Source organism: Podarcis muralis, chromosome 8 (genome assembly GCF_964188315.1).
Source record: "Podarcis muralis chromosome 8, rPodMur119.hap1.1, whole genome shotgun sequence".
Taxonomy (NCBI): Eukaryota; Metazoa; Chordata; class Lepidosauria; order Squamata; family Lacertidae; genus Podarcis; species Podarcis muralis.
The window spans coordinates 42,062,556-42,074,301 of NC_135662.1; the positions used below are offsets into that span (position 1 = coordinate 42,062,556).

Here is an 11,746-nt window from a genome sequence, read left to right on the forward strand (position 1 = left end):
CAAAGCAACAAAAGATATGGCCCAAGCAGGTACCAGGGAATACTGACTTCTGACATATAAACCAGATTCACTGGGTTAATTAATTTCAGTGGGTCTACTCTGCATAACACTAGCATTAAAATCAACTCAGCGTCTGCAGAATGCCTACAATACAGCCAGAATGTCCTTTGAATTATGTGTAGAAAGACTCTGGGGTGGAACAGGATGCTGAAAGTAAACACATGGTCACTTTTAGGAGTGTTCCATATGACCAAGTAGTCACACAATAAGCACACATGGCAACCAACTATGCATGTCTGCTGTACAGCATCTTCAGTTTTACTATGCAATTCAGAAATGTGAGTGGATCCAAAACCCAGAATACACACAAATGAATTGCCATGAGGATCAACCACCATATAGATCAGTGAGCAAACAGGAATGCTGTTCTCCAGCTTTTGTTTCTCTCACAGAGAGCCAAGGCAGATGGTTTAAATAGATCAGTGTGGATCCGGCAATGTCCTTCAGCAAAAACCATGGTTTTTAGAGACACAGGGAACATTACTCAATCCACCAGGCAATCTGCTTCTCATAACTTGCTGGCTGTGTGGGCCATCCATTGTAGGAGGAATTTTAAGTAGCCTCCACCCAGCCACTTACTCTGTTTAGCCCTGACTATGCAAAACAATGCAGACATGGATGAAAGGAGAACAACAGCCTTTAGGGGTTAAGGGACTGAATACACCTATTGACATTCTCTCAGCGACTTACAAATTTTAAAATAGAAAAATACAATTAAAATAACAAAACAATAGAAACAAAAACAAGGAAACAAGTAAAACTTACCCACCCACCCCCACATATAAATCCTTCCACACTCAACTAAAAGATGAACACTGAGATGAGCTAAACATCACATCACATCAATTAATATTAACTCCTTGCTTACGAATTTTGTAAAATTAGCTCCTGACTTTATTTGAACTTCAAAACAACAGCCAAAAGACCAGCCTCCATATCCTGCAATAACCTTTCAGAAAAACTTACAGGAAGTTCATGATCTTTTATCTCAGCTGATTCAGTTCTCAGAATCTGACAAACTCTGAACTTTGAACTCAAACTGAAATCAGGTTTTATTGCTTTTCACAGTTGCAAAAAAATAATGTTTGAAGTTCAGCCAAAACTTATACAATTTATCACCTTTGATTGGTCAAACAGTCCTTTAACAAATGGGCATTGAAAACTGTGATTTTGCAAGGCAATGAGAGTGGAATCGGGGTTTTTTAGAGTATTTCATGCAGCCATTCCTGCAGACTATAAATTCATATTGGTTGGGTAAATAACTTTTATCACCAGTTTATCACTGTTGCTAACAAGCCACCATAAAAAGCAAGAACATACAGCACTTCGTAGAAAACAGAATTCTGGATAAATGTTATTTATAAATCTATAAAACAGTCTACTTTTGTTCAGCATTCTGAGCGATGACAAGGAACTTCTGGTTGAAAGGAAGACAAACTCCAAGAGCAGACAAGATGAATAAGCAGCCTCTCAAATGTTAAAGTAAATATGATCCCAGCAGAAGAAAGAAACATACTGAGACTTAAGAGCTGCCCTGACTCAACACAGATTTCTTCATTGGTTCCCTACTTTTATCCTTTAATGTAAGCCTAAGGTTTGCAGTATAAATCACAGACGACTCCAGGTGACCTGTTTATTGAGCATTCAACCTAATTTGCTTGCTTACGCAGAGGTTATACTATGACTGTCCTTAATTGGGTATTCCTTCTGCTTTGCTTGCAGGGAGGTTATACAACAATGAGCATTGAAGCTGATTTGCTGTGCACTGCACACTTCCAGTTATTCATTTGTTCATCTCACTTTTAGTGCATTTTCCCATCACACAAACTAACTGTTGTTTTTTCTAACTAGGCTTGCTGCATAAATCCCCTTTAAATGGGCAAACCTAAATTTCCATTATGCACTTGAATCCCTACCACAAAATATTGACAGTCTGGAGGCAACCATATAACTACTTTGAATGGGATGTACAAAATACTCTTATCAGCACAATGCCACAAAGAATGAATGTTGCACCAACGTTCAGGCTCATAAACCCAGAGTTGTGACTCAACCTGACAAACATCTCTATAGATAAGCAAAGTTTTAAAAACTTGGGTCAAATGCAGCACTTATAGGGTTTTGGAGAAAATAGGGTAAGTAAGGGTGGATTTGACTAGGCCAGAAAATCCTGGCATTATAAGGGTTTCGTGATGCTACTGCAAGTCAAAATGTTGGTTAAAATAATGATCAGAGTACAACTGTGTAACGAAAGTTCAGTGGTGGAACAACTGCTTTGCATGCAGAAGGTCGCAAGTACAATCCCTGGCATCTCCAGGGAAGGATGGGGGAAATCCCATTCTGAGTCCCTGGAAAACCACCAGCTGCCATTGTAGACAACGCTGAGCTAGACAAACCAAGCCCAGGCTAGTTGGTATAAGGCAGCTTCCTGGGTTCATCACATTTGTGACATGTGCTTTAATCACAAATCTTCCATACGATGGCGAAGAGGAATGTGTGTCAAAGATAGAAAAATCGCTTGGTTTGTGTTAGCCATTAGGTGGTTGACTTAACTGAAGTATCCATATTAGATGCATCCTTATATCAGAGGGTTCTGAATTGAATACATGCTCATCCCACTTTGGAGGGCATGCATACCCCGTACCTTTCCCCTTCGGCCTGGGAGGGCTGAGCACCAGCTTCCTCACTTAAGCTCAAGCACGTCTTTACCAGTAATGGCTGGTGTCCACTGGGACTAGGTCGGGCAGAAGGAAGGGAGACCAACAGTAGGTGGAACCAGAGCCATTGAGAGGCCAAACCAACTAATGTTAGTTTTGTCCCCATCCTCCTCCTATCTGTTGAATTCTACAAGGGCAACACTGTAACTGAGGAAGCTGACAAGCCATTCCATCCCCTGGCCTGATCTATGTAAGAAGGTGGGTGAGGGCCAACTGAGAGGAGATTGGAGTTGGTGGGGCAGTGCCCCATTTGCCCTAATGAGCCAGCCTCCACTGACAGGCACAGATCTCGTATGTGAGACTGTACAGAGACTATGAAAAAGAAAGAAACATTACTTAAAAGGATGATTTCTCTTACCCACTCCCTTTGAAGACAGATATGTAATTTGCTTCGCCTTCCCAGGGTTTGAAATCAATACAGGATTTTAGGCGATACTGTTCAAATGCATTGAGGATCAGCCCCTTTGCATTCATATCTGGAAGAAAAAACAAAGAATTGGTTATCGCTCACCCTTTCAGCTAACCCTCCACATAGCAACTGGAAACTCTGCTATTAGTACTAATGAGTATAAATTTGGTAGACTAATATAATTTAAATTGTTGGGAGAATTAGTAAAGCCTTTTCAAGTATGCCTTTAGCATAGGAAAGTGGACTATAAATACCTATTTTAGAAGTAACCCAATTTGCTCTACAAATTTCTCTTTTGCTTCCTTGGACTGTTGATTTGCTACAAGCCTTCAAGTTAAGCAACTAGTTCTATTTTCCAAGCCATATACTCTGAAATGTACTGGGATCCAGTAGAGCTGTTTTAACACTGAGTTTCTGTTCTTCCTGTAACTGGCTCCGGTCACCAATCTGGCTGCAGCATCTTATAAAGTGATAAGCAACCAGATCTTCACTGTTAATCCCAAATTGGCACTTTTGAGGCTGAGAGAAGGTGCAAAATAATGACATAATTACTTTATTACTACAGACAGCGTTAAGTGGAGTTTGTTGTAAATTTGGAAGTTGGGCAATCTTTCGCCTCTATTTCTTTGCATTGCTACCCTCACCCCAAATCTCTGAGCAGTTAAGACAGTGCAACTTTCATCAAGGCTTGGTTTCTTTTAGAAGGAGGTCACTAGAAGCTTACTGGTGAGTCATAATATTGGAGTGTAATATTTATACTCCTGTTTGCATACTGGCTGAGCTTAATGAGGCATAGCTTAAACATCCAAGCAGTCAACCCAAACCCACTGCTTGCGCATCAGACCTCTAGGGTCCTGGCCAGAACCCTAAGATGCTTACAGAGCCCAATTTCAACTCTTTGTGTTTCTATGCCTTTGCAAGTCTCTGTTTCAAAGTACAGAGGTACCTCAGGTTAAGAACTTAATTCGTTCTGGAGGTCCATTCTTAACCTGAAGCTGTTCTTAACCTGAAGTACCACTTTAGCTAATGGGGCCTCCTGCTGCCGCCATACGATTTCTGTTCTCATCCTGAAGCAAAGTTCTTAACCTGAGGTACTATTTCTGGGTTAACGGAGTCTGTAACCTGAAGCGTCTGTAACCTGAAGCATCTGTAACCCAAGGTACCACTGTATGCATTGTCCTGTTGTTCTTGGTCCTCCTCCAGGCTATAAGAAAAGAGAATCTGGAGGAGTCATCTCTTCTGACAGCTCATAAAAATCTGATAGAAAACTCATAACTGCTTTGCTGACTCATGGCACGTTGCTTATAATGAAAGATAGTGGTACCTTGGATTACAAATACTTCGGGTTACAGCTAACCCATAAGTAGTACCTCGGGTTAAGAACTTTACCTCAGGATGAAAACAGAAATTGAGCAGCGGCGGCAGCGGGAGGGCCCATTAGCTAAAGTGGTACCTCAGGTTAAGAACAGTTTCAGGTTAAGAACGGACCTCTGGAATGAATTAAGTTCATAACCAGAGCTACAACTGTATAGCATATCTGTCCAAGGTTTGACTAAACCAGATGTATCCTTTTCAACTTTTTGGAATTCCTGGCTAGCACTGTTACCTTCCACATACAAGCCTAGCTGGTTTTATTTACAAGTTGAGCTTGCATTTTTATCAAATGCTTAAGTTTATTTTTTTCCATATTTCTGTATTGAAAGGTGGGGTTTGTAATATACTTTTTTAAATTGTTGGTAAAAATAAAAGCTTAAGAAATTATATCCTATTTGTTCTTATGAAGTACGCCTTTTACCCCAAATCTTAGCAAATATACCACCAAAATTAATACTGAAGAAAAGAACAAATGTTCATACTGAAGGTTGCTTCTGCAACAAGTGATCTTAAGAAATTACGAAACTGCCGTACCTAGGCTGTCCTCAAGGACATATGGAATGGTGTGAGGCCATCGATATTCATTGCCAATAATGGAGTTACGTTCTGGTCTCTGAAAAGGAAGGCAAATACAAGAAATCCAGAGAAGGAAAGCACAAGAGTTGGCACTGTGACTCCTCTGAGTTCAGACTTTTGCTCTTTAGGCACCTGCAGTGTGGTGCATCCAGTTCCTCATTGTTCTTGCACACTGGGATTGGATAATTGGGGCTGGTCTGTTGGAAGTGCCTCAGTGTCGTGGAGTTGCAGCTATATGCAAGACTGAATATTCTGTGCACCCCTGGGATTTCTTTACAAATGTAGACTCAAGACTCAAGCACTGGGTGCAACATTTCAGAAAGTTGCGCACTCATGTGAAAACACACACACTACCTTCATGTTCCTTATAGCTATTACGAAAAGGTATTCAAATGTGTGCCTTCCGCATGGTGCAATTTCTGTTGCAGTAAAAAACACCTGATCTTACTTAAGTAGTCAAGGGCAAAGCTCACATGGTTTCCCACTGGCAATCCTTGAAATAGTGTATTAGTCATAAGCATGAAATCAGTTTCTTTAGATGCTTGATTGTGACATCCCAGAGGTCTTTTGGAAGGCCCTTAACCTCACATCCCACACATCATTGCTTGATATGCCAAATTAAAGGGGGTTTCATTGCTCTAGTTTTTCTCTGGGACTAGATTCACCCTACAAAGAGTCAACAGCTGCTGCCACATGCTAAGTTGTCAGAGCAGTAGGGCTATTAAGCATTACAAAGGAGGTGTAAGATTTAACTGGGGCACCAAGTCACGGCCATCTTCTAGTATCCCTGCATCAAATTCCCCTGGAGGGTCGTCAGTACTTGCTGTTTACTTGGAAGAGTACCAAAGTAATCACAGGGAGTAAGAAACATTCTAAATTCTCTTGGACCAGATCATACCAGTTAGCTAATAAAAAACTTAGATTTATTAGCACAAAGAACACAGAATTCCAAACAATGAAAGAAAAAGATAGTATGTTTAAATCATAGCTCTTGCCCAAGTTGGTGGAATAGGCAGGCAGGTCTTATCTCGCATGCTGCACAGGATTCATTTTTAGAAGTAATAGCTGGAATTGGGGGAGAGGCTTTATCCACTTGTAGTTGCAACATAGACTCCAGGAAGCACTGCTAGCTAACTCCAGCCAGAGACAGAAGACCATTAAGAAAAGGCATGGGTGTTTGTTTATACAGCCTTCCCTGAAACACTGAGGCAGTGGTATGTCTGCCTGGGCAAAAATCAACAATGGAACCACAATTTAATCTGCTGCATCCTAACTTTCCATGACACTTAAGTACAGGGTTATAACTTTCTTTGGAATCTTCTGACCAAAATACAAGCCTGTTAAATACAGTGGTCTAATCATTGAATTGAATTGAACTATCAGCATAAGATTGGATGAGATGTACAGGCTGTAAATCACACACACACACACACACACACACACACACACACACACACACACACTATAAGATATACTGTAAATCTCTCCCATCAACTGTGGTCTGCATAGGGTTAGCATTTTTGCTTTCAGTGTTGTACTGGCATCTATCTCAATGCGGGGGAAATTAAAATGCTAATAATGGTAACCTAATGGCTGAATTGATTATATTCTGTGTCATGCTTCCACATTTTTACAGTACTCTTTCCTCTTTTATTATCTCAGACCTTCTATATTAATTCCTCTCCAGACACTTCCAGTTATAGCTTCATAAAGAAAACATTTATAGCTAATAAACAGGGTTAATAGCTCCTCACTCTGATGGAGCTCTTGTAGCCTTAGGCATCACATGGAGGAGGAAGCTCCTGGCTCAACCTCAAGGTCCAACTTTCCCAGCCACTGGACTGATGTGACCTTTATGCCCACCTCATCCTTCCTTTCAACTGCCTGGTGTAGTGCAATACTAAAGGTGTAGCAGTCTCCATTGCCAAGGCACCAAAAATAATAAAGTGTGAGGATGGGAAGCTTCAAAGGGGCTGCAGTGAAAGGCGGGCATTACAAAAACAGCCAGGAGCTTCTTCATCAGGAAGCTATGAAGCAAGGGAAGATCTCAGACTAGGGCAAAATCTTATCACCTTTTTACAATAGGGAAGCATGGGCTCCTCATCCCCAAGTTAGCAGTCATTTATACTGCTGCTTGTCATTTCAACTCACCTCATCAAGTTTGATATCACCCTCGAACAAGTTCAGTCCCAATGCTAAAAAAGAAACCCACAGCAGGTTAGTGCATTTTAATCCATGATCACACACACACACTATTATAAAAGACAATAATAATTAAAACATTAGGCTGGAAAAAACCTTCATTGATATCAAAGATATCTTGATCTATTCCACTGTCTTCATTTCTTTCTGAAAAACAAAAAGAAAACAGAGAGAGTTGTAATTATAGCCATTATATTTTATCCATTACAACAAGCAGGCTGCAGTCCATGGCAGCAGGGCATCCCAGCAGGGGCACAGCGGGGTGCAGAGATCAACGGAACCCACCATGCCATCCCAGTCCTTGCCGCCGCCACCAGAACCTGCCACCGGAGCCAAGCGGGCTGTGCTGCACCACCTGCCCGCCTACGCAGAGGGGAGCCCAGGTGACCAACACAGCCCTTGGGTCATCCCAGCCTCAGAAAGCAGCTTGGGGCTGGCAGGATGATGTGGGAAGGATGCAGCAGCCATGCACCCTTTGATCCCAGCCTCGCAAAGCAAGGGCGAGACTGGGATTGAAGGCCACATGGCTGTTGCATCCTGCCCACGCCGCCCAGCCAGCCCTGCACTGCCTTACGAGGCTGGGACCCAATCTGAATGATTTGCCCTGTGAATCATTCAGATCTGATCCTAGCCTCACAAAAAGCAGCACAGGGCTGACAGGGCAGTGTGAGGAGCCAAATGTGCAACACCTCCTAAAACAATGTGCCTGGGGCTATTGCCCTGGTAGCCTCCCCCCCCCCCCCTTGCATCCTAGAGGCCATACTTTTATGTGACTGTCCTTCTCCACAGGTGGAGAGAGAGGTCCTTCCACAGAGATCAGACCTTGTAAGCCTCTAGTATGAGGTTGCAGAAAGATGCATAGCCAGTGTTTTTTTCCAATAGAGCCCCAATGTCAAGAGGTCAAAAAGGAAGCATGCGGAAGTCATGCTAGGAGAGGTTTTGGATTTGCCAGATCCTAATTCTTTCTGTTCCCCCAACACAACTCTGGAACCAGGGACAAACCACACCAGTCCTGGAACTGATGTAGCCCCTCCACGGTGATAAATGGAAGGGCAAAAGTTGTTCAGAAGGAAAGCTCCTGGAACTGGGGTGTAGGAAGGGCAGAGGAAGAAAAACAGACCCCACCTTCCATCTGGTCAGTGCACACCTTTGGTTCTCCCCACCTCTGTATTGTTCTAGAAGCATACCTGTTCAGAGGCAAGTTCCACTCAACTCAATGGTACTTAATTTCCAAGTAAATACGCTTAGGATCAGAATGTCAATGTGCTAACCATAATTATAAATCAGCTTTTGCGTCTGCTGTGTTCATGAGCAGCTGCTTTTGTTGCCCCTATTTTGTCACAATTAGTAAGATACAAAATAGAACTCACCCTGTAGTTCTTGAACAGGCTAGAATAAAAGAAAGGAGGAAACAGTCAGGTGTACAATCTGTTCTTTGTAGAGTACAGGTGATACCTAATGGCAAGTGCAGCCATCAGCCAAATTCATTTGGCAAGTTTTGCATCAAAAGTTTAAAGTCAGATTCAATGCAATACTACACACTTATGATTTTCTGTGCACAAATGAAAACATGTTCTACCTGAGACATGGGACTAAACCCCATTTCTTGCTATATTTTAAAAATATTGGTTAACCATTGCTTTCTCTTGTTGATATATTTATATACTAGAAACTGTGGTGATAATATTCCTGATGGTGTGCTTAGCAATTGCCTGGAGCTGGGATTAAAATCCCTAATACTCATTCTATCACAGAACAGTTTAAGAGAATTTCTTTTTCCATAATCCTACAATTGCACAACTGGAAAGGAAGAGGAACTAGTGTTGTACCAAACAAGAGAATGGTGTGCATATGGAGGTGCAAAAAAAAGACACAGCATCATTTCCCAGGCCTCAGCTCAAGAAAATCACTAGAGCTTGGATTAGGTGTTTAAACAAAATTAAATATTGGTCAGTAGGATACTGGGATATTACACATAACCTAGCATATATGAAAATACTGGATCATTAAAATATATTCATTACCCACACTTCATAATAAGGATATTAAAATAGCTGGTGTGCCGTTTGTCTATCATGTTGTTCTATAGATACAACACTGTGGTTTATAGTAGCCTCTTGGACCATACAGTTTAGCTAGTTTGTTATATTAGAACACATACCATTATAATAAGTGAGAGGATACAAGTAGAAATAACACTATGGTACAAATGTTATTTCAGATATTTATTCATTAACAACTTATAACAATGCAAGCTTGTTGTTCTTTTTTTGTATTTGTATAATTACACTTTGAAAACTTTTAAAATTGTTTTAGCTTTTGATATATAAAACAACTACTCTAAAATAGGGGACAGAACACACAGAGACAGAGGCTGCATTTACTGTGATGGGAACCAACATAACCTGCCCCTAGGCTCATGCACATCCCCCTTCTTTTCTGGCATAGATAAAATTAACCACAGTTTAGGTTAAGCCACAATGCTAAACTGTTGTGTAAGTTGGAAGTAAAAGCTTCTGATCTCAACCTTGTGGCTGCACCAGAAGTGAAGGGAGGGAGAAGCATGCAATCTTGGGCAGAAGTTAACTCCAAAAGAGTGATTTTTGTCAGAACCACAGCCAAGGAGGAAATGATTAAACTCTCTCTCCCCACTGCAACCCCAATAATTATGACCCCTGGCCCCGATTTACAGAAACTATTGGCATTTTTAAAAAATATGCACATTAAATACAAATGTGCTAATTCACTCTAATCCTTAAGAATTAAAGTATGCTTTTTATTGTCTTACCAGACAGCAAACTATCTGCAGAATAACCCCGCTCAGCAGCACATAAAATAGCCACAAATCCATGATGTACAACTTCAGTAAGAGCTGTAATCTTTTAATTTTTGTGCATTTATATCTAGAGTGCCATCATAAATGAAAACTTTGACCTTTGTATTGCAGGTGTTTGATATATACCTTTTGACAGAATGAAGCAAGAGGGCATTTCAACTTTTTCATCGAACATCAGTGCCAGAATAAAACGACTGTTGGTTGGTCTTCTTCTACCTTTATATACTTCTCATTGGATAAAGATGGTGGAAGTAACCAAATGCAATGCCTCAAACGAGGTATCTTCATGATGAACCTAGACAAAGACTCAGTTATTTGCACAGCCACATTCAGCTTAAGTTTGGGGGGGAAACCCAGAACATTTAGGGGAAGGAGAGCAGGGATCATTCCATTTGGGAAGCTGAAATGCTTACGCTGACAGAATTTTGGACACAGTACATTTAATTTCTCCCCTCCTCAAAATCTCTCTGGTTACCTTGATCAGCCTAGTTCCAGGATCCTATATATCAGATCCATGACCTCTATAGGTCCAAACCAATGGCATTGATCATCACTGCTAATCTTTGTAGAAGTGAAGATCTTTATTTAGAAGCCAATCTTAAAATCCTTCATCAGATTTTGTCTGTGTTGCCTACATTTCCCTTCAATTACTGTTATGGGAACGCCTTGGTCAGGATCACACTGCAATTGACTCCACCCCTATCAGTACTATTACGTGATGGCTTATCCAGATAGAGTTATGGGGTAACTATTCATCAACCTTGATGATTTTTCAGTGGTGACCCTCTTTTTCATTAACTCCACTGAAATAAATCTGTTTCCTGCCAATGACTAGAAGAGGAGCTCACATTAGCCCTAGCCTGGAGCATCTCCCAGGAAGGAAAGAGAACCCTTGCCGTTATGGCTATCGTAACACTTGCAAAATGGAAACTGCCAATCCTACCTTGTCTCTTGAGTAAAAAAGTGGGCACAGCATCCAAAGCTGTACTCACACTTAGGTATGAGAAACACAGATTATGTCTAGCATAAGAGGGCCCATCTCATTACAAAGGCATACATCTTCAATGCCAGCTTTTGGACCTTTCAAAGTGCGACTTTCAAAGGATGTTTGTGTTTTGGTTGTCATATTGTTTCAGAAAGCATGAAATAGGGTAGGTTGGCTTTGAAATGGAAACTGAATGAAATTGCTCCCCCATCCCTACTCTCAGGTAAGTGTATATATAGGATTGCAACCTTAATGTGTGTGATGAAGTAGCAGGCTGCTATGTTAGAGAGAAAAGTAAATGCTAAAAATATATATCTATAGACCAAATAGCCCACAAAGAACAGAATAAATTCCAGTTGCCAAGGAGATAACATGAATGAAATTATTGCTTATACTGCTTATTACTACCTATGTTGTACTTCTCCCTTACTCAAAAGCCAATTGTTCATTCTTTACCTCTCTCTCCCAGCAGCTATGAAGTGAGTTCAGCATGGTTACCGTATTTTGAAAGAAAAACACTCAGCTCTCAACTTGTACTTTTTCTGTATAGTTTTTTTAAACAGTAGAAGCCACATAATTCGGTAGAA

The 11,746-nt window shown here is 41.0% G+C and overlaps 1 protein-coding gene across 2 annotated transcripts in view; it reads right to left on the bottom strand.

Annotated features, from left to right (window-relative positions):
- Positions 1 to 11,537, bottom strand: part of MEP1B (meprin A subunit beta) — a 32,877-nt gene extending 21,340 nt beyond the window's left edge. Inside the window, exons 1-6 of one of the 2 annotated variants that reach the window (XM_077933071.1) lie at positions 10,301 to 11,537; positions 8,709 to 8,727; positions 7,435 to 7,485; positions 7,288 to 7,331; positions 5,095 to 5,173; positions 3,136 to 3,253 (exon numbers count right to left, since the gene is read on the bottom strand). In XM_077933071.1, the coding sequence (XP_077789197.1) occupies positions 3,136 to 3,253; positions 5,095 to 5,173; positions 7,288 to 7,331; positions 7,435 to 7,485; positions 8,709 to 8,727; positions 10,301 to 10,342 (353 nt within the window). In that variant the 5' untranslated portion in view covers positions 10,343 to 11,537. Of the gene's footprint in view, positions 1 to 3,135; positions 3,254 to 5,094; positions 5,174 to 7,287; positions 7,332 to 7,434; positions 7,486 to 8,708; positions 8,728 to 10,126; positions 10,227 to 10,300 lie in introns of those variants that run through there. The other variant, XM_028737080.2, reaches the window with a different exon arrangement.
- Positions 11,538 to 11,746: the final 209 nt, after the last annotated feature.